The 22,938-nt window shown below is 42.6% G+C and overlaps 1 protein-coding gene across 2 annotated transcripts in view; it reads left to right on the top strand.

The window, feature by feature from the left end:
- The window catches only part of piezo1 (piezo-type mechanosensitive ion channel component 1), an 83,292-nt gene that overhangs the window by 42,286 nt on the left and 18,068 nt on the right, over positions 1 to 22,938 (top strand). The window contains exons 11-37 of one of the 2 annotated variants that reach the window (XM_056435211.1): positions 116 to 195; positions 381 to 561; positions 1,145 to 1,250; positions 1,681 to 1,859; positions 2,094 to 2,242; positions 3,316 to 3,474; positions 4,179 to 4,285; positions 5,354 to 5,520; positions 5,790 to 5,966; positions 7,179 to 7,304; positions 7,556 to 7,756; positions 8,004 to 8,208; positions 11,268 to 11,372; positions 12,307 to 12,463; positions 12,838 to 13,081; positions 14,648 to 14,744; positions 14,912 to 15,077; positions 16,501 to 16,590; positions 17,334 to 17,416; positions 17,774 to 17,842; positions 17,975 to 18,069; positions 19,356 to 19,500; positions 20,186 to 20,254; positions 20,510 to 20,682; positions 20,801 to 20,907; positions 21,146 to 21,325; positions 21,954 to 22,212. In XM_056435211.1, the coding sequence (XP_056291186.1) occupies positions 116 to 195; positions 381 to 561; positions 1,145 to 1,250; positions 1,681 to 1,859; positions 2,094 to 2,242; positions 3,316 to 3,474; positions 4,179 to 4,285; positions 5,354 to 5,520; positions 5,790 to 5,966; positions 7,179 to 7,304; positions 7,556 to 7,756; positions 8,004 to 8,208; positions 11,268 to 11,372; positions 12,307 to 12,463; positions 12,838 to 13,081; positions 14,648 to 14,744; positions 14,912 to 15,077; positions 16,501 to 16,590; positions 17,334 to 17,416; positions 17,774 to 17,842; positions 17,975 to 18,069; positions 19,356 to 19,500; positions 20,186 to 20,254; positions 20,510 to 20,682; positions 20,801 to 20,907; positions 21,146 to 21,325; positions 21,954 to 22,212 (3,876 nt within the window). Of the gene's footprint in view, positions 1 to 115; positions 196 to 380; positions 562 to 1,144; positions 1,251 to 1,680; positions 1,860 to 2,093; positions 2,243 to 3,315; positions 3,475 to 4,178; positions 4,301 to 5,353; positions 5,521 to 5,789; positions 5,967 to 7,178; positions 7,305 to 7,555; positions 7,757 to 8,003; positions 8,209 to 11,267; positions 11,373 to 12,306; positions 12,464 to 12,837; positions 13,082 to 14,647; positions 14,745 to 14,911; positions 15,078 to 16,500; positions 16,591 to 17,333; positions 17,417 to 17,773; positions 17,843 to 17,974; positions 18,070 to 19,355; positions 19,501 to 20,185; positions 20,255 to 20,509; positions 20,683 to 20,800; positions 20,908 to 21,145; positions 21,326 to 21,953; positions 22,213 to 22,938 lie in introns of both variants that reach the window. The other variant, XM_056435210.1, reaches the window with a different exon arrangement.

Genomic DNA, 22,938 nt, shown 5'->3' with positions numbered 1-22,938 from the left:
CGTAAACTTTAATATCATAGACAGGTTTTGGCACCGTTGTCTCTTGATGACCCGCATGCAAAAAAAAGCAACACACAACGACAACTTTCTCATGTGCTGTTTCCATGCTGTCCAGGTTTGGAGCATCACATACCACAGCTGGCTGACCTTTGTGCTGCTGCTGTGGGCGTGTCTCATCTGGATGCTGCGTGCCAGGTACCTGTCGTGCTCACTGATTGATTACCTTTTAAATGGTACCGTTTTCTTCATTGTTGCTTTTGATTGCATTACCTGATACCTAAATATATGGCTCGGTTTTGGTCTTGTTAAGCTAAACAGATACATCTTCAGTTCGACAGTGACACATGCCGCTGCTGATAGTTTGCTGTGTCGCTTTGCAGACGGCACGCCGCCACCCTGTGCTCTCCCTTCATCCTGCTCTATGGCCTGGCTCTGTGCTGTCTGCAGTACGTCTGGGCCATGGAGCTGCAGCCCGAGCTGCCCACCACTGTGGGCACCATGAGCCTCAGACAACTGGGACTAGACAGAGCCCAGCACCCCTGTTTGAGACTGGGAGCTATGGTAAGATGAGAGAGTAGATACTGGGGGGGGGGGACTCAATTAAGTCAAAGTTGTGATCTATCATGAGATTCTGTATATGTTTCATCACTGGCTGCTGGCTGTAGGGAGAGTAAACATAGTAGGGCTCATCTCTCCACACATGCACTAAGAGCTCGGTTAGTACAGCGTGTGTCTTCTTTACAAACTATCACCACTTCAACTCCTGTTAAATGCTGTTCTAACCGGTAAAGCCTACGCTCCGTCACACAGCACCAGCCGAAGTGTGCTCTCCTTAAATATATTACAAGTTTAAAGAGAGAGAAAACACCTCTGTACTCTATTCCTTGACATCAACAGCCCGGCATCAGGTTTTACGTTGTTGATCAGCTGGTTCTGGGCTGTTTTACGTCATTGACCCACAGTTTGGCTCTGAGTCTTGTTTTCCCTCATGCTAATTTGCAATGGTTTTAATAAATATGCCCAAAATAATTATATTGATTTCAGCAGCTTAATTTTCAGAGATTCCTTTCTCAAACCCAGTGAACTGAATAATTGCTTTTTTCCCCTCTTTTCTCTCTCTCTCTCTCTCTCTCTCTCTCTCCAGCTCTTGTTTACTTTGACCTTCTGGCTGTTAGTACGTCAATCAGTGAAGGAAAACTTCACCAGGAAGAAGAAAATGACCACACCCCTACAGGAGGTCACGACAGGAGGTCAGACATCTTTTACACACACACACACACACACACACACACAAACAAACACAAACGAAGAAAACAACTTATCTGTTTCTAGCCATTAAAACATGTTCACCAATTGCATATCCACGTACCATGTGGATTTCATGAGGAAAAAAACAACAACTTTAAAAACTATTGACAGTTTTTAACTGTTGACATTCAATTACCTTGAGATTATAACAATGTCTTCTGGAAGTACAACGGGTAGAATTTAAAAATGTTAAATATATCAACAGTATTAAATATTTACCACAATTCACGAAAGTGATGAAATGTGTTCCTATTCTGCAGAGCATGACACATCTTTATTTAACGCTGTTTTGCATCTTTTTTATGACTTTTCTTTTGACATTTGACCGTCGACATCCAACCCTTCTTCCTTTATCCCCTCATCCTTGTCAAGAGGGGGCTGGTGAGGAGTCAGTGCTCAAGGTTCTGGGAGGCATGTTGATGAGCAGTCATGCCAAATACTGGATCTATGTGTGTGGAGGGATGTTCATCATGGTGTCCTTTGCTGGAAAACTGGTCGGATACAAAATCATCTACATGCTGCTGTTCCTCCTCTGCCTCTGCCTCTATCAGGTAGGAACAGGCCTACAGACCACAATCATTTGTATTTTATTTAGATATCTCACCGGATACTTTAAGAAAAGTTATTCTCACTTCAAGAATAATGTTTTAGTGCAAGTTCAGTATATTTCTCTCTTTTGTTTCTTGGTTTTTGACCACAATTTGAGTTTTGACAATTTGGCTGCAAACCCTACATGTTAATTCCAGAAATCTTGTACATGAAGTGATTAAGATCCGATTTTCCAGGTGTACTATTCTCTGTGGAGACGTCTGTTGAAGCTCTTCTGGTGGCTTGTTGTCGCCTACACGATGCTGGTGCTGATCTGCATCTACACTTACCAGTTTGAAGACTTCCCCGGATACTGGAGAAACTGTACTGGTTTTACTGAAGAACAGTACGTTCTTTTCCAAAAGTGCCTTCCTCTCCCTCTGCTGATGCCTCTCGGTCTGCTTCTCTTCTCAGAGGATCGGTGGTTCGATCCCCGGCTCCGCTCGCCCATGTCGATGTGGGCAAGACACGTAACCCCAAAATTGCCCACGAAGCTGTGTCTGTGGTGTATGAATGTTAGTTACTGCTGATGGGCAGGTGGAGCCGTAACTCCTCCCACCAGTGTATGATTGTAGTGTTAAAGCGCTTTAAGTGGTCGAAAGATCGATACAAGTAACATTTAGATTATGATTTCTAGATGAAATAGAAAGTGCTATGATATTTAAACATTGCCCATGTGTGAAGGATTAATTAAACTGCATCGTAGCCCTCACACCAAAAACGTCCAGAGCACCACTGCAAAGCAGAAGGAGGTAATTAGGCAGGTTTATGTTTGTCTCAGGGTAAAAATGAACTGTTGGGTTCTTATTCGGCCCGTGTTCCTTCCGCTCTGTGAGCAACGTGTACAGTTTCACGACGTTGACGATTTGATGGGCAACTGTAACAGGTTCGTGGCTGTCACCCGTAGGTTTCACCCCAAGCACCAAAGGATAGGCATACAAGAGTGATATTTGGTAATATATTTTATTGTAATGGGAGACTGTGCCTCTGCTCTCCACTCTCCCGCTCCTCAGTCCCTACTGCTTCTTTATGGAGACACTCACACACACACACGCACACAGATTAGCCCCAGATGGGGTTGATTAGCAATCAACCACCAGCTGAGACCGATTAGACATGGTCCTGACACTGTTCCCTGAACCACCCCCTCGCTCCACCCACTCTGCAGCCGAGCCCAAACACCCCCCGCTGCCACAGCAACACAACTCAGTAATGTAGGAATAAAAAAGATGCAGGTTTAAAACTAAAAACTGTGAGACTGGCTCGGTCATCACTGTATGCATATGGGAATTGATGGGTGTGTGTTGACATGTAGTGTACAGCACTTTGAGTTGGGAGAAGAGGACTAGAAAGGCACTATATAAATGTCTGTCCATGTCCCATTTACCTTTTGTAATCGCGCCCTTCTGTCCTCTTCAGGTTGGCAGCGATTGGTCTGGAGACGTTTGCTCTGTCTGAACTCTTCAGCAGTATTCTGATCCCCGGCTTCTTCCTGTTGGCCTGTATTCTGCAGCTGCACTACTTCCACAAGCCCTTCATGAGGATCACTGACCTGGAGCATGTTACACCGATAGACAAGTAATACAACCGTCTCACTCCTACTATCACTTGACACCTTTTAAAGCCACAGGGGAATGATGGTATAAGTATTCTGGTGCCAGCTGTCATATCACTGATGCTTTAATAGAACCGAATATCTTGGTGGGGGTTTAGTTACCAGTGGGATTTAAATCACTTCTTCTGAGATAATTTAATTAGATTAGTAGAACAAACACCTGATGATGTTACCAGAGAAACACGTTTAAAGTTTTTATAACAAGACACATTTGACATACCATGAGATGAATGAAAATCAGTCAGTATATGTCTGTTTTTCATTCATCTATATTTCATTCATCTATATATATATATACATACATATATAATAAACAACAAACAATATTATTTATATATATGTATATATATATGTATATATATATACATATATATATGTATATATATATACATATATATATATATATATATATATATACATATACTGTATATATATATTGTCTGTTTTTCATTTATCTATATTTCATTCATCTATGAATATATATATATATAATATATGGTCTGTTTTTTATTCATCTCATGGTATGTAAAATATGTCCTGTTATAACAACTTTAAACATGTTTCTCTGGATGGAAACATCATCTTTATATATATATATATATATATATATATATATATATATGTATTTCCTTTTGCGAGAACTAATGAGACAATGTACCTGCTGTAGGAAGAAGCACAGTGAGAGGACGGAGCGGATTGGCTCCGGTCATGTGGGAATGAACTTTGAAGAGGAAGACCTCTTGACGAACATTGATGAGGAACCTGAAGACGAAGGTGAAAAAACAACAGGTGGCAGTTTATATTAAAACCTCATTTTACAATTATATATTTTTGCTTAATGACAGACAAATGAGTCATTTTAATGTCCCATATTTATGATTGCAAACTACTTAGTGACACCATCCTGAACTATTGCATTCTGCAAACTGGGGAAAATATATGTATCATGATGTATTTTAAATCATTTGTATTTCTCAGGTGTGCATTCAGATGTTCACCACAATAGTCAGGAACTGTATTCCAGTAAATGGTTCACTGGTTTCACTGAGCAGGACCATTACCTCATTTTATAGACCAATGCCCCATAACTACAACAGCTTAATGTTGTTTTGCTTACAGCATTGCATGGATATTTGCATTATGACAGAAATGCAATGCCCACTTCTATATGGGGATGACCCCCAGATGGCTTTGAGCCTTCAAGCTATGAATATGATATGAAGCTGTGTTTATAACTGTAACCTGATAAGACACACATGCACACACATTGTGCAACAACAACTCATGTCCCGACACTACAGTAATATTAATGTACTCTCCTGGAGGATAGATAGGTAGATAGGTATATGACTATCAATAATGTCTATCAATAAATCCCATTTACGTTACAAGAATAACTTTTAAAAGCTTCTTGTTTTTAGTGATACATGGATGTAAATAGTTGAGCAGCACCTTGTGGTTGTTTCTGATGCTAAACCGGTGCACTGAGTCAATTTGCTCCACACCTGTGGAAGCTGCAGGCATCAATAGGTGTGAGCACAGAGTATGATGCCACAGCAGCCAGAGCAGTTATGGGAGAAACATAATAATTGATGAATCAAAATGACAGCTGTTTGAGAACAGTGGATGGATCTGGTGTGGATTGGACACGTCTGCTTAAGTGTTGCTGGCAATATGCATTTTTAGTGTGTTTTCTGGTATAAACATCTATTTATTTTTTTACTTTTGATGATCTTGTATTTCTTTGTGAGTTAACTCACAATTGTTTTTCTTTTTCTTTCTCCTCTACCCCCAAACCTCTCCCTCTTGCTGTTCATCCATCCCTTCTCCCCCGTGGCTCAGTGGAGTTGATGTCCAGTAAGTGGGGCTTGGTGATGGACAGGTTGTTGGTGCTGTCCAGACGCTTCTCTGACACTCTCACACAAATTCAAATGTTTCTCTGGAGGCTTCTGGAGCTCCACATCCTCAAGATGGTGGCCTTCTTCTCCATGTGGGTTTCACTCGAAGAGGTAAACTGTCTGTCTGTCCGTCTGTTTTGGAGACCCAAAACTACAGAAATCTGAAGAACCTTTTCTGCAAATGTGCTGGATGAATTAGGCCAATATTGTGGAGCACCGTCTTCCAATCAGTATACAAATGTTCAGAATGGCTTGTTTTGGAGTTTGTCTTAGAGTTGAATGATCTGCACATATATGATATTTGACATAACGCTCTTAAACATCCTACATTATGAAACATACTACATTCTGACCTAAATGCAAGTCCTGTTTCTGTGCAGCCATCTGTCATGAACCTGGTCTTGGTGGTGCTGTGGTCTCTGGCGATGCCCTACAGTCGCTTCGGGCCCATGGCTTCCTGTCTGTCAACAGTCTGGGTGTGTGTCATCATCGTGTGTAAGATGCTGTACCAGCTCAGTGTCGTCAACCCCGTTGAGTACTCCAGTAACTGCAGCCTGGTAAGACACACACTGTGCATCCACAGTGCACGTTGATGTTATGTTTGTATTAGCAGGAATCAGTCACAGGAATACCAACTAATGATTATCAGTGAATCACATTTAAGTCACAACAATCACTTAAAAAAATGGGAGAATTTGAATATGCATATATACATGTGTAAGGTGGATATAGTAGTGCACATATTAAATGCAAAGTATTAGTTTTCTACCCGAGCAATGTAGACGACCACAATGTGATACTACTCAATTCTGTCACATCTTCTCTACTGCTTTTATGTGTTGTGCGTGCCTGTACTCGGTTGTGTTTCCTCTCTCGTCAGCGTTGTTCTCTAAGGCTGCTCGTGAGTCATCAGATTGGAGCCATTTCTAGCAAGCTTTCATAATTTCTTCTTTTTTTTATTTATACCTTCTTGTAAATAGAAGAGCAGCACCTAGTGTTAGTTTCTGGTACTGACCCCGTGCTCAGCGTCCACTTACTCATCATCTGGTGGCGACTGTGTATCGGTGGTAGAGCGGGGTCGGCCTTCAACCTGAGGCTCGGCGGTTCGATCTTCGGCTCTGCTAGTCCATGTTGATGTGTCATTGGGCAAGGCACTTAACCCTGTTTCAATAATTCGTAAGAAAATTGTAAGTGAAACACAAAGGATGTCTCTTTGCAACAGTAGCAAGGTAGACAACGTTATTTGTTTTCATTATTTTGGGAAAGAATATGCTTGTGTATCACGACGAGGACTTTTAATTGACACAAATATTCAATAACTTCACTGTAAGAGTAGCGAGGCCAAAATACCGTAACACATCAATGTTCTCCTCCTGGTTGTACTACACTGCATTTATATTTCCCTTTGCACTATTGGTTTGAGCTTTAGAGATTTCCAGAGAAACGGTGTGTAATAATTAGAGAACTTTATGGTGACGCTTCCCCGTTAATGGTAATAACTTCTCGGCAGCCGTCAGACTGAAAGTTTTCTCCAAGATTTTGTATCATCAATTACGGATCATCATTTAGAATTAAAACATCGGCAGAGAGCAGGTTTTGTTTTCTCCATACTTTTTTTGGGAAAATGCTGAAGGAAATATTTATTTATATTTATTTATGTATTTATCATTGAATGTTAAGTTAAATTTTTTAAAATTGGATTATCTTTCCTCAAGCCAACATTGAACTTGTTTTTTTCCTTTTTTTCTTCTTTTTTTTTCTTCTCACAGCCTTTAACAAATGAAACCAACCTGCTACCAGAAGAGATGATGAACTCCTCTCTGTACCAGGAGCCGGTGGACCCAGCCAAATGGTTCGGCATCAGGAAAGATGCCACAGTACTGGGGTACAGCAAGGTAAACGCATGTATGTTTCCTCAGGGAACGATGTGGCTCGTGTTAGAAAGCTGAAGTTATGGATACTACTGTTTGTATTGTATTGTGAAAAGATTATTCCAGAGTAATTCCCTTTGGTATAAATTATATATGAATTGACTCATGTCATCTTAATGTTCATTTATCTTGTGTGGTGTGTCTGCTTTTCCCGTAAAGGAGCACATTCATTGAATTCAAACTAAAAATGAGTGTCCTGATTTTTTTCTTTTCAGAATCACTTAATAGTGCTGATGTTGTTGGTTTTTGAGGCGACGGTGAATCGTCACCAGACTCACCACTACCGCCAGCTCCAACGGTCTCCGCCCGCCATCCCGGCTCTGTTCCCTGCTGCCACCAGGGACACTCTAGACCAGGGCCTCATACCTTGCCTCAAGTACTTGCTCAACTACACCTTCTACAAGTTTGGATTAGAGGTAGCTCACTTTTAATAAAGCACTTTTAATACGGATAGTTATTGAGGGGGCGAGAAATTATTTAACGAGAACTGCTTTTTTTTGTATTTGAAATATTTTTAGATAGAGGAAGACGACAGACTAATGCTTCACAGTCTGTTCCAGATAATCATTATTTTGTCTGAGGAAAAACAAATTAAGTTGTAGAATTACAAATGTAATTTAAATCTCCTAAAACGTGCCCTCTTTTTTGTTCCTTTTTTGTAAGATTTGTTTCCTGATGACGGTGAATGTGATTGGCCAGCGGATGAACTTCTTGGTGATAATCCATGGATGTTGGTTGGTAGCCATCTTGGTGAGGCGGCGGCGGGCAGCTATTGCCAGGATCTGGCCCAAATACTGTCTCTTTCTGTCCATCTTCATGATCTACCAGTACCTCCTGTGTGTGGGCATGCCGCCTGCTCTCTGCATAGGTGAGTCCTGATAGTCAGATAAGAGCAACTGTAGATGGCAATATGTGTTGGTGTCGTACAAGTCTTTCTTTTGAGATATATTATACATATTGTATTTTTCTCCATAATCTAGCGGTTCCCAGATTTTGTTTTTCTTGTCTGTCCTTTTTTGTAGATGGAAGTGTTTTTAAGCAAACCATGACACCCAATATTATACAAGCATATGCACTCACACACAACCTTCTCTTGGGCTCCGCCATATCAGAGAATTTACACTATTTAGTGAAATTAATACAAAGTTGACACTTCAGTATGTAATTATGTTCTTATACTTTACATTACATTACATGTCATTTAGCAGACGCTTTTATCCAAAGCGACTTACAATAAGTGCATTTCAACCCTAGAGTATAAACTAAGAGCAACAAGAATACAGGAAGTAACATTTCCTCAACATCATCGAACTACAAAAGTACCATAATAAGTGCTATCCCAGTGCCACTGAAGTGCAAATCTGTGTTTTAATCCAGATGTAGTCGGAAAAGGTGTGTTTTCAGTCTCCGGCGGAAGATGTAGAGGCTTTCTGCTGTCCTGGTGTCAGCGGGGAGCTCGTTCCACCACTGAGGAGCCAGGACAGCAAACAGTCTGGATGTAGAGTGATTAGCTCGAGGTGCAGGAGTCACAAGTCGATTGGCTGTTGCCGAGCGGAGCGAACGTGCCGGGGTGTACGGTGTGACCATATCCCGGATGTAGACGGGGCCCGATCCGTTCAGAGCACGGTACGCCAGAACCAGTGTTTTGAAGCGGATGCGGGCAGCCACCGGTAACCAGTGAAGAGAGCGGAGAAGCGGAGTGGTGTGGGTGAATTTCGGGAGGCTGAAGACCAGTCGAGCTGCTGCATTCTGGATGAGCTGCAGAGGTCGGATGGCCTTAGCAGGTAGACCAGCCAGGAGGGAGTTGCAGTAGTCGAGGCGTGAAATGACCAGAGCCTGGATCAGAACCTGCGCCGCCTTCTGAGTAAGAAGAGGCCGTATTCTCCTGATGTTGTGCAGCATGTACCTACAGGAACGCGTCGTCGCAGTGATGTTGGCCGTCAGGGAGAGTCGACTGTCGAGTGTCACCCCGAGGTTCCTGGCAGTCGGGGTAGGGGCCAACACAGAGCTGTTGAAGGTGGTCGTCAGGTCGTGGGTGGGGAGCCTTTCCCTGGAAGGAATAGTAGCTCGGTCTTGTCAGGGTTGATTTTCAGGTGGTGAGCAGACATCCACTGAGAGATGTCGGTCAGACAGGCAGAGATTCGCGCCGCCACCTGTGTTTCGGCCGGTGGAAACGAGAAGATCAGTTGGGTGTCATCAGCATAGCTATGGTAGGAGAAGCCATGCGAACGAATGACAGAGCCGAGAGAATTTGTGTACAGAGAGAAGAGCAGGGGACCCAGGACGGAGCCTTGAGGAACCCCAGTAGTGAGAGGACAAGGATCAGACACAGATCCTCTCCAAGTTACCCGGTAGGTGCGGTCGTTAAGGTAGGAAGAGAAAAGAGCGAGTGCAGTGCCTGAGATCCCCAGGTCCTGAAGAGAAGAGATCAGGATCTGGTGGTTCACGGTGTCAAATGCTGCAGAAAGGTCTAGAAGGATAAGGACAGAGGAGAGAGAGGCTGCTCTAGCAGAGTGAAGCTGCTCAGAGACAGCAAGGAGGGCAGTCTCTGTTGAGTGGCCGGCCTTGAATCCAGACTGGTGAGGGTCAAGAAGGTTGTTACTGTGGAGATAGGAGGACACTTGGCTCAAGATAGCTCGCTCCAGAGTTTTGGAGAGAAAAGGAAGAAGAGAGACCGGTCTGTAGTTGCTGACTTCAGACGGGTCAAGCGTGGGTTTCTTCAGGAGAGGGTTGACTCTCTCCTCCTTCAGAGAGTTAGGGAAACAGCCAGTTGAGAGGGAGCTGTTAATAAGATGGGTGAAGAAGGTCAGAAGGTCAGGAGCAATAGCCTGGAGAATGGGAGACGGGACGGGGTCAAGGGCGCAGGTGGTCGGTCGGGCGGAGGTCACCAAGCTAAGAACTTGATTGGGAGACAGGGGTGAAAGAGGAAGAGAGGGGATGAAGAAGTTAGTGTTGGTGAGGTGATAGAAGATGGATTAGTAAAGGAGGAGCGTATGTCGTCTATCTTGTTTGTAAAGTAGTCGACAAAGTGGCTCGGCAAAAGGGTGGAAGGAAGAGGGGGACAGGGGGGATCAAGGAGGTTGGAAAAGATAGAGAAGAGTTTTTTGGGGTTAGAGAAGGAAGACTGAATTTTGGTCAGGTAGAACGAGCTTTTGGCTGCAGATATAGAGGAAGAGAAGGAGGAGAGAAGAGATTGATAGAAGAGCAGGTCTTCCGCTTGATTCGATTTGCGCCATTTTCTTTCCGTCGCTCGCAGGGTGGCTCTCTCGGCGCGCACCGAGTCCGACAACTACGGAGTCGGAGAGGATTTCCGAACCGGTCGTGTCTTAAAAGGACAAAGAGAATCAAGAGATGAAGACAGGGAAGAGAGGAGAGTGTCTGTGGCAGAGTTAGGCTGCATGAGTGAGAAGGAGCCAGTTGAGGGGAGAGCAGATAGGACAGAGGAGGCCAGGGAGGAGGGACAGAGGGTGCGAATGTTGCGGCGTACAGGTGCAGAGTCTGTAGATATGGGTGGGTTATACTGAGCTAAAGCAACACATTGTGGGCATTCATCAAACTGTTCAATTAAACCAAGTGTGTTCTATGTTGTTATTGTAACATCAGTTCACATCCTCAAAAAAAATGTAAACAATTTTACTATCAGGGCTTTCTGCAATATACTATGTTATTAGGTGATAATATATTTGATTATTTTGATTCATCAATCATTCACCACTTACTTTTGCTTCTCTACGTAGTACTGAAATGGTTTGTCCAATATCTCCATATGCAAATCCAGAAGTAAACTCTAATATTCTATGATTTAATGATTGACCACACAAAAGTGCAATTATTTAATGTGTGTGTATGTATATATATATATGTGTGTGTGTGTATATATCTATCCACTGTCTGTAATGTATGAACCTACTTCCTGTCTTCCTGTAGACTACCCATGGCGGTGGAACACTCCGGTGTTGATAAACTCAGCTCTCGTTAAATGGATCTTCCTGCCGGACTTCTACACTGTGCCAAACTCCAAAAACCTCATAGGTCAGTTTGTTTTCTTCTTCATCATCAATTTATTTAGTCTAGATATAAATCACAAATGTGCCTCAGAGGGCTTTACAAGCAACATCCTCTGTCCCGGGGGCCTCACATCAGAACTGGAAAGACTCCAGAAGAAAACCAGAGCGAGGTCCCCGGCTCCGCTAGTCCTTGTCGATGTGTCTTTGGGGCGAGACATTTAACCCCAAATGCTGGTTAGTTAGACCTGATGGGCAGGTGGCACCTTGCATGGTAGCTCCTCCCATCAGTGTATGAATGGATGAATGATGACATGTGGCGCTTTGAGTGGCCGGAAGACTAGAAAAGATCTATACCTGTACATTACATTTACCATTTAATAAAATCCCTCCTCTTACATGGAAAAAAACTTCACAGCTAATGTTCATTTATAAAAAAATCCATCATGGTAAATGGTGACCAAAAGAAGCATCAGGAACATCCCCTCATGTGTGTACATTGATAAGGTTAATTAGCTAATTAGGGTCCAACACTGTCCTGTCAGCAGTGGTGGACCACCACCACACGTGGTGTCCTGCTCCACCTTCTGCACCTTCAGCAGTTTTAATTTAATTCAACCTATCAGCGGGTGCTATCAGGCAGCAGTCAATGTTAAAGGCTGATGATGACGATGGTGAATTGAATTGTATTTATATGGCAACTTGTCCTCATTTACCCGTTCACACGCATACACCACCTGCCAATCAGGACTATGACGTTCACACCCATTCATACGCCGATGACATCATGCGACACGACCAAAGAGCAACTTGCGTTTAATGCCTTGCCCAAAGAATACATTGACGTAGACTGGAAAAACCACGGCGAGAGGAACTCTGAGCCACAGCCACCCTCGGTGACGGTGATGGTGATGGTGATGGTGTGATAATGATGATGTATTGTGTTTGTTGTGTGTCCAAAGCGGACTTTGTGCTGCTGATGTGTGCGTCCCAGCAGTGGAAGGTGTTTGAGTGTGAGCACACAGAGGAGTGGATGGTTCTGGCAGGAGAGAACACAGATGACCCTGAGCCAATGAAAGGTCGACTATTTAACCCCGCACCCAACTTCATCAACTGCAGGTAAATACAGGAACTACATTTAAACACATGAAAATGCAGCCGATAAAGAAACGACACATCTGGAATATAATAAATTTCACTGAAGTATAATAAACATTGTGGCCCGATATGAGTGCTGCTCTCTGGTAGATATGTATGTCTGGTATTATTGCACTGCAGTTGTATACTTCTTAATAACTAACATACACACAGATACCAACATATTTGGCATGAGCAAAATTAGATGATACTATTGATTTCATTATCTAGCTGTAGGTTGAATCACTATTAAGTAGCAAAATGGCAATTTTGTAATTTCAATAAAACAAGAAGAACGAGTTGCGTTTGAAATCGCAGCTAGTCTGTGAAATGTCTCTCCTGCTGTCCTCCCCCAGGAGTTACCTGGACATGGCTAAAGTGCTGGTGTTTCGCCACCTCTTCTGGTTTGTGCTGTCCGTGGTCTTCATCACCGGTGCCACCAGAATCTCTGTGTTTGGATTGGGCTACCTTCTGGCCTGCTTCTTTTTTCTGCTGTTCGGGACCAAGCTGCTGGTCAAATCATCCAGAACCCGCCTCGCCCTGTGGGACTGTCTCATCATCTACAACGTGGCAGTCATTGTATCCAAAAATATGTTATCGGTAAGTTCTGAGCTCCTGATTTGCTGCTAGTTTGCAGCTTTTTGGAGGGCTCCTTTGTTCCTTTTGACCTTTTGTCTCCGTAATTGAGAGAGCAAAGGTGAAGATGTACCTTCCCTTCTTGATGCACATTTTGGTGCATTTGTGCCCGCATAGGATGAGCAGAAATTAACATCAACCTCAGGTTTATCTAGGTACGTCACAGACACATTAATTAAGTCTAAAAATGTAAATAATGATGTTAACATTGCATTGCCGTGACCTTTTTCATATTTAAATGTGTCGTCAGCAAAAGTGACCTAACAGCAGGCCGCTGACCTATGTGCTTTCTTTGCCAGGTGATATTTGTGACTTTACCCTGACTGCGATAGAGCTGCTTCACTCCACTCTGACTGAAATGCATAACCTCGACCTAATACTTTTCATAAATTAGAATAGGGTGAAATAAAATGAGAAATATAACCAAAAAAAGTATTGAAAATACGACGTTTGTGATGCAGTGATGCTGTTAAGAGACAACATCTGAGGCTTAACTTTGAATCATACTACATAGGTATGAGTATAACGTAAGTAGTTCATTATAAAGCAAAACACCCCCATCTGGTGAATTATGATTATTTTGTGCAACGGTGCAGTTAAAATATCAGACGACACATTTAAATATAAAAAAGGTCACAACAATGCAATTTATTTAATTTGTAGAATTTGGGCTGAAAGAACCATATTCTCAAAGTGAGGAGACAAGAGTCCTGTTAGGTTCCTGAGAAAGAGAGTCCTCCTCAGACCTTTTTAAAGCTGCTGAGAGCGGCGGGACTAAGATAGGCCAGTTGCTGCAGCGCCATCTACTGGAGGAATAGTTTGTGGCTGAGGTGATGGGGGTCCCTTATAATTCTGTTGACCCTCTTCCTCCACCACTGGGTGTAGAGATCCTCCATGGACGCCAACTCTGTCCCGGTGATGTGCTGAGTAGTTTTCACCACCCTCCATAGAGCCTTACAGAGGAGGCTGGGACAAATGCCCTTACCAGCCGGTGATGCAGCCGGTCAGGATACTCTTGATGGGTGACACCTGTAGATGTCGCAAAATATTCCAGAGTCCATTTTGAGACACTTCAGCCTGTGGAGAAAAAAAAGAGCTGCTGTTTTTCTGTCTTCGGGATGCCGTCTGTGTGGTGAGTCCAGGTCAGGTCTTCACTGAAGAGGAAGGCTGAGGAACCACAACAAGCTTGCGCTATTTACCGGATGTGGGAGTGTACACAATCTCACCTCCTTCGTTTTTTTGAAGTTAGGTTGTAGGCGTGGGATTATACCAGTGTTGCTCTTGTCTTCTTCACTTGACCCGACGGTGTTGAACTGTGCATGGTGCAGTCATGATGAATTGGGAGTACGGGAGAGTGATGAGACCACGACCTTGTGGGGCCCCTGTGTTCAGAGTCAGGGTGGAGTAAGTGGGGGTGCCTGTACACACAGCATGGGGTCTGCCCATCAGGAAGCTCAGCAGCCAATCACAGAGGTTGATAGCTTTTCTTACTGAATTTTGTATTTCTCTCTCTCTCTCTCTGTGTTTCAGATCCTGGCATGTGTGTTTGTGTTTGAGATGCAGAAGGGCTTCTGTTGGGTGATTCAACTCTTCAGCCTGGTTTGCACGGTCAAAGGATACTATGACCGTAAGTTTTTTCATTGTATACTTTTCTGACAAGCTTTCTATATTAGATGGCTTTATTGAAATCTATAAAATCGCATCCACACCTGACAAGCATTTGCAGTTATGTTTTGCGGCTAGCTTTTTTTTATCTCTTGTGCGTGTGTCATAGTTTCTTTTGCTTCTTTGCAGCAAACGCAGTGAGTGACAAGACCTGCAGCCTCCCGGTAGAAGAGGCCGGGGTCATCTGGGACAGTATCTGTTTTCTGTTTCTGTTGCTGCAGAGGAGGGTCTTCCTCAGTTACTACTTCCTGCATGTGATAGCAGAGCTGCAGGCTTCTGCCAAACAGGCCTCAAGGTAAGACACAATGAACTGAAGGAATGAGTAATGCAGGGGTCACCTGGTATTATCATATTTCTTTTATATATATATATATATATATATATATATAAACAAAATATAAAATAATATACACTACCGTTCAAACGTTTGGGGTCACTTAGAAATGTCCTTAATTTTCAAAGTAAAGCATAGTTTTTTTCAATGAAGATAACATTAAATCAATTATAAATACACTCTACATTGTAAGCACTCCGAGACAAACTTGTAATTTGTGAAATTGGGCTATACAAATAAATAAACTGAATTGTTAATGTGGTAAATGACTATTCTAGGTAGAAACGTCTGTTTTTTAATGAAATCTCTACATAGGTGTATAGAGGCCCATCTCCAGTGTTCTAATGGATACATTGTGTTATTGCCTGAGAAGACTGATGGAGGGTTAGAAAATCCTTTTTATGTTAGCGCAGCTGAAAACAGTTACTCTGGTGAGAGAAGCTATAACACTGGCCTAACTTTGAGCGACAAGTTTTAATATTTCAAATTAAAAAATCATTATTTCTAACCTTGTCAATCTCTTGACTATTTTCTATATTCTCTATTTTCATGGAAAACACAAAATTGTCTGGGTGACCCCAAACTTTTGAACGGTAGCGTATATATATATATATACAAAAAATAATATAATAATATATAATGAAAGAATCCTTTCTCAGATATTTTGCTTTTCACTTTATTTGTCGTCTTCAGAAATGACATTAGTTTAGATTTTCCTTAACTTTTAGTTTAAGAAGATCAGGTGACTTTTATTGTCCGGTTTGTACAGTGCCTATATATAATATATAAAAGTATTACAGTTTTATTGTTTAACAACACTGAATCAAAGTACAATACATGTTTCTTTATCGACGCTGCTTAGCTGCTAAATAAAACATTTAACATCAAAGTGAAAAAACAACATCTCTACAAAGATCATAATTCATTACAAATATTGAATATAATGCACATAATATTTTATTGTCACTTTAGATTTACTTTGATTTTATGTTGTCAGACAATAAAATATGAACATTTCCAAGGAGATGAATGAGAGGGAACAATGTCACTGCAATTGGAGTTTTATTTCACTTTGATCATGGACATTTAACGGTGACAGTTAATGTCACTATAAAGCTGTTTACAACCACTTCAGTGAAAACCTCATCAGGTTATTAGCCTCTCAGATCTCGGGTACCCAAGGAAAACATGAACATTAAAAATGCTAATTTCAAGAACAGATATCAGCCTTGTTGATAAATCCCAAATGTACGGACCACGATGACTAATTATCACACTTTCTTTGTTTATTGAAATAAAGCTGCTCTGGATATTGGCTCCAGAGTTACTTCCTATTGACAGTTACTTGCCGACAAATGCATTGACAGCTGCTTCTTTATTGCAGGGGGTTTGGGCTCTTCAGAGCCAGTATCGTGAAGAACATTAAGTTCCACCAGCAAGCTGAGAGGAAATCCCTGTCTCAGCTCAAGAGATCGTAAGTGTTCACATGTAGTAAGTGCGACTGAGGAAATGTGCTTTCTGGAGTAGCGTTGTCATGGTACATTAAAGAACATGGGGAAAGTTTTGTTTAGTTGCCTTCAACACAAACAGATATCTGGTGAAGGCTCTATGTCGTCCACCTCTTTTTAATTTGTAATTTTGTACAGACAGTTATGGTTTCCAGGGAATGAATCCTACTTGTGTCTCAATGAGGTTGATGTGTTGGTCTTGAGTAAAAGATCTAAACAACTACCTGAAGTTTGATATCCATGGTGCCCCCACCACGCACTTCTGGTGCAGCTTCACTCCAGGTGTAAACTTAGCTTCAGATTGACCTCACGCTATCTCACATCAGAAAAGAGATTCAAGTGAAATACAGTTGTCTGCGTCCCTCTCGCTTATAGACACATTAGCTCGGTTTGGGACCGTCTGTCTCCAGGATGCTTCCTACTGAACAGCACTTCATTGGAGGTGATGCAGGTACATTTGTGTGGACAATAGGCCACGCGATGGGGAGATTTATGCCTCATCAGAAGTGATTTTCGCTAGTTTTGTTTTTCGCCTCTGACGATAACTCTGCGTGTCCTGTGTAGATTCACCACGGTAGACACCAGGTAGGTATAGAATACTCGGCTTTACATCAGCCCACAGCAAAAATGATGAATTGATTTCACAAGAGAGTTAAAGTAAAACATTATTCCTTCTTCTGCCTTTCCTTTTCCTTCCATCTCCTCTCAGGATGCAGAGAATTCGTGCCAAGCAGCAGAAGCATAGAGATGGACACAAAACAAGTGAAGATTCTAACGAGAGTCAGAATGCTGGTAGGAGTGGCTGACTGGAAAGATATCCGCCAAACTGTTAGAAAACGCAGAAAACTAATTTAAGTACCGTAAACATGTGTACCACCTCTGGTTGTTGTTATCTGCAGATGAAGCGCCCTTCAGTTCTCACTCTGTCATTTTTTAAAACCCAGCAATGAAGTGCATCACTCAAGTTTCTTTATATTTTACACTCGCCACGGCATCATTTTGTAAAACAGTGGGCGAATGCATACTCATGATGGGAGAGCATTACTCATAGAGTCCAGTATATGCTGGAGCCTGTATTAGCAAAACCATCATTAGCATTGTGCTGCGCAGTACTTCCACCAATCTGAATCGTCTCTTGCTTTGTTCCAGAGACCCCGACAAAAAAGAAGAGTTCCAGGAAGAAAAATTGGTCCCAGCCGTGGTTGGACCATGCTACAGGTACAACAAACACTCAAGTTGCTTATAGGTGTCGAACATACTGTACGACTGAAGTAGTCCTTCTCATCTAGCATCAGGTAATCCACATCTAGTGAGCTAGAGGACGTTGAAATATGTTTTCTTCATTCACAGTGCTCCACTCAGGAGAGTACTACCTGTTTGAATCAGACAGTGAGGATGAAGAGGACTCTGAAGAACAAAAGCCCCAAAAACAGACTGCCTGTCAGGTCAGACACAACCATTTCACAAAATGTACTTCCATAAATCAAATAGCAGTACCATTTCCATGGGAGTCTTTATGATATTGTTATGTTTGTCATGCATGACATTCTTACTCGCACAGGCTCCGCTCTCCACTGGACTCTCTTGGTAATATTCTAAAATGTGTTCAAGTGTAGCTGGTCAATCAGGACGTGTTCACCTGCAACTGCGGTGGGTTTAATGGTGACGGTGCTGACAGCGATGCAGGCCATGTAGTTTCTGGCAGCTGCCCACCCGGTGCTACCACGGGCGCTCCTACACTTTTAAAGCACCTGTTCCCACTTCCCAGGTTGGGAAAGCTTAAGTGCATCTGTTTGCCAACCGACGTAACACCCACCGCCCCCTGTGGTTCTCCCTGGATCTGTTCTGTGTAGCACGGAGATCGAACCCAAACGCACACTGACAACAGCTTGGATTCCAACCAGTGCTCGTTATTCCAAAAAATAGACAAGGCAAAACAGAATAACAAAGTTGCAGGAGTCTCGTGGGCCAAAGTCTCTTGCTCCGAGGTCGGGAGGGACGCTCGACCGAACACTCAAAAAAACACAGGAAGTGTTGGCTCCTCACTCAGGTGATGACCGAGTCTCGACACTGATACACAGCCCTAAAACGCACCAACACATGAATGCACCTCCCATGCCTGCGGGGCCTGTGCACACTCTGCATGAGCATTTCAGTGCAAGCAGCTTTGTTTGGTGGGTGAGTGTCATGGCCAAATGTACGGTGGCATCTCTTGGACCTTCGGCGCTCCTTTTTAGGGTCTGCGCTCACTGGAAAGACACAGGACGTGTGAAGGTGTGTGTGTTGCCCTTTATATTGTGAGGTTGGCAAGTATTCGGGTTTGCGTGTTCTAATTGGCTCGCTATGCTTATGGTTGTAATTGAAATATTACTCATAGATTCCAGTAGAGAGCTCCACCAGTGCGTATATAACAAGGGTTACACGAATGTAACCTTCATTACAGAGTTTGTGGACCAATGGATTGACTATCCATGGTCATGCTACAACAAGACCATGGCTCGTCCATCACCAGGTCTCATGCTGCAGGAGACGGTTGTGTAGAATTGTATCAAATAGAGTCACATGTCCACAATATCGGATTTTATATAATTGACTGATATTACAGATATTATATATTGCATATAGTTTTTTATATTTTTATCAAAATGTTTGAAACACGTAACCTTTGATTAAGTTCACCCTCATTTATAACGTTTATTGTATTGTTGATTTTGTTTTGTTTTCCCCTCAGTTGGCGTACCTGGCGTGGGTGACCAGTGTGAAAACAGCTTTGAAAGAACGTCAGAGACACCAACACCATTTGAGAAGGATTGAGAGAAAAGAGAAAGAGAGAGAAGCAAGAGTTGATTCACAACCGGAAGCTTTTTCAGCTCTAGGTTTGATATCCTTACATCCTTTTGTTATTACTCTGTTTTCACCCTTTATCACGTAAACACATGTTGCCCATGATAGAAATTCACCAATTGACACCCGGAAGAAAAAAAAACAGCCAACCTAACTGGACCAAACAAAAGCAGAATGAAACCCACAGCAAGAGAGCCCTGATAGCAGCTAAGCTGCTCCATCCCCAGCTCCTCCAGGCCATGTCAATGTGTCCCCGGGCAAGACACTTAACCCCAAATTGTTCCCGAAGGTTGTACCTTGATGTGTGGGAATGAATGGGTTAGTCCTGATGGGCGGCATCCTGCATGTTAGCTCCTCCCATCAGTGTATGAATTAATGGGTGAATGACGACAAGTAGTGTTAACTTTAACTAGAAAGGTGCTGTAGAAGTACAGTCCATTTGCCGTGAACACTCCCACACCGAGGCTGTCCAGCACAAGCAACTGGAGGCCTTCGTTGTCATGGACGCCTCTATAGGACTCTCAGTTCCAGGACCAGCAGGCTCTTATCTGTCCCCTTGCAACCCAGTGTTGGCACTTCTTATGAGATGCCACTGCAACGGCATATCGTTGTCTCAGTAATGACAATGGCAAAAAAAAGATCTTGTTCTAAAAGAAAAGACAACGGAAATGAATCATGTATACTGTGTGTGTGTGTGTGTGTGTGTTGTGTGTCTAGGTTGTGGGGAAAATGATGTGTTTGAGGACCCTGGCCTTCAAGCAGAGGAGCCAGAAGAAAAGGAGTCCAGTAGGTTCACCTTGTCTTTCCCTGCCCAACCTTTCACCTTCAATACATTACATTACATTTAGCTGACTTATGATCATGTTACATACCTACAGCGTAGAGGGCATGTCTCCTTTGCAGAGCAGCAACTTGCTGATGAAATACTTGAAACGGGTGATTTACGTTGACTTCTTCTGCTTGAAGAAGAATCTCCGAGTCAGTAAAGGTTTATCCCGTGTTCGGGTCTGATCCCCGTCTCTGTCTGTCTTGATACTGCAGGTCACGGCAAGATGGTTCAGAGGATCTTGAATATCCTGCACTTATTACTGGCCATAGTTCTGGCGATTGTAGATGGACTGACTCAGTGGCTCAACCTGCTGACTAAACAGTACAGAGAGACATCGACTGTTCTGTGCAATGAGCGCTACTTCATCTTACACAAGATACAGCAGGTAAACACAACAGAGATTCTTGTTGAGCAAACGCTGATCTTTTTGGAATTGAACACTCAGCACAAACACACACACACACGCACACTTTAATTCAGGTATGTCTCCCTCTGATTGGCAGCATCATACAACAGCAGACTCCACAGACGACCAGGTATCTCAGGGCAGTGAGAGTCCCACACTGGACACTTGTTTGGATGAGACTGATGCCGACTCCACCGGACACAGGTTAGTGTGGAAGAGAGTCTCTCACGAGTGTCTTCTTTTAACAACTATATAATGGGAGTGTGTCCCTAATTCAAACATGGCCACGCCTGTGCTCAATTTTTTTAATTACCATGAAATTGACCGAGCATGTTCATAAAGGATGAATCCTCCATGGTCTTGACTCCTAGAACAGTTAACAGTGCATTTGTCTTGTCCTATTCATACATGTTATGCGTGTATGTGTTTGAATTACTCTCAGCTGCCTCAAGGGGGATAGCAGGGGTGCGACAGACCGCTCTACCCCCAAGCCAAGGCTCAACAGCATTGGAAACCTCTTGAGTCCAGAAGAATCCCCATCCAGCAGCATGGCGCTCGTACCGGCACCATCCAAACAACAACACAGACACTCAAGAACAGCCAGCGAGCTTCTGGGAGAAAGGTAGATAAAGAAACGTGTGACGACAGAGAGCCAACAGTAATCCACAGCTATTACTTTTCACATGACCACCTGGCCTATCTGCAGTAAAACCACAATGCTTACGCCATAAACGTGTTAAAGGGAAATAATAGTTTTATTTCCTCACTCTGGCCATTGGTTTTTATCGTTAAAAAAAAATAAATCTTTATTTAACCAGGTGAGTCCCATTGAGATTAAAAATCTCTTTTTTCGAGGATGACGTGGCCAAGACATGCAGCAACATCAGAAACACGTAGTTTTAAACAAAATACACAGAACAAGGCGAGTAAAAAGAAACTAAAGGTTCAGAGACAAGTGTCATAGCCGAGTTAATTTAGGAAACATTGACATTTTTGGGAACCTGCTTCCATTTCTTTCATTGTATATGTAAAAGCAGTAAGTGGTACCAGTTCTTTGAGTTTTAAATTATTCTGCAACCTATTCCAGGATGAGGGTGCAGAGAACACAAAAGCCCCTTTTCCCATTTCCGTTCTGGCATCTGGGACAGTGAGCATGAGGGGCAGAGGTTTATTAAAAGACTGCCGATGAATAATAATAATATTTGTATAATAAGCATATGGTTGTGACTTCCCATCCCCTCTCTCTGCAGGCAGTTCTTCATTGAGGAGCTAGAACAGAGCAGAGAGTTCTACAACAACCAGAGCCGCCTGCTGAAGCTGCTGTTTGCCATGTACAACCTGCTGGCAGCCAACTCAGAGCTGGTCTGCTATTTCATCATCGTGTTGAACAACGCGGTCAGCGCCTCCGTGATATCCCTGGCTCTCCCCATCCTGGTGTTCCTATGGGCGATGCTGGCTGTTCCAAGACCAACCAAGAAGTTTTGGATGACTGCTATCGTCTACACAGAGGTACGAGCCCTGAGGGACACAGACCCACTGGAGAAACCAAATAACTTATTTGCCACAAAGCAGCACAGGAACATTCTGCAATATTGTTTCTATTACTTTACTGCATAATTGAAAAATACTAAAGCTTCAACAGGTGCAAAAACAGAACAATATATTTTGTTAAAGCATTACTCTCTGTTTGAATTCTGTCAAAATGTGCTAAGTAAATAGAGAGAAAATGTGAAAACTTAGAAGATCACATCCACACAAAAGAAAGAAAACAAAAATGACAAGTGCTGGATTGCCTAATACCTATTTATTCCTGTAACATATCCAGTGGAACATTTGCTTATCTTGTCATCGACACCATTCATCTTCTGTCATATAAACCCCTTGTTCTTTTTTTTCTATCATGCTGTATTTCTGCTTTCTCTCCATTTGGTGCTAATCTAGTGTATATATTATTTTATATTTCCTTGAATTATAAACTCCAAATATGACTTTTATCATTCCACTGTTATCAACATTTGCCTATAGGGAATAACTCTAGATTTGTCTTTTACTAGATTTGACAACTTGTAAAGCTAATGATTAAAATAAGGGCTATTCAAGTGTTCTGCTGGGGGGAAAAGAAGGAGAAAACTGTCATTATAAATTGAGTAAATGACAGGGTGTCAGGTGAAGCTCATGGGTCAAGACTTTTACCCACGCTGCTGATCCCACTTCACCCAACAGAACTTAGTAGCT

This window comes from Pseudoliparis swirei, chromosome 17 (genome assembly GCF_029220125.1).
Source record: "Pseudoliparis swirei isolate HS2019 ecotype Mariana Trench chromosome 17, NWPU_hadal_v1, whole genome shotgun sequence".
In the NCBI taxonomy this organism is placed as follows: Eukaryota; Metazoa; Chordata; class Actinopteri; order Perciformes; family Liparidae; genus Pseudoliparis; species Pseudoliparis swirei.
This window is presented reverse-complemented; position numbering and strand designations above follow the sequence as displayed.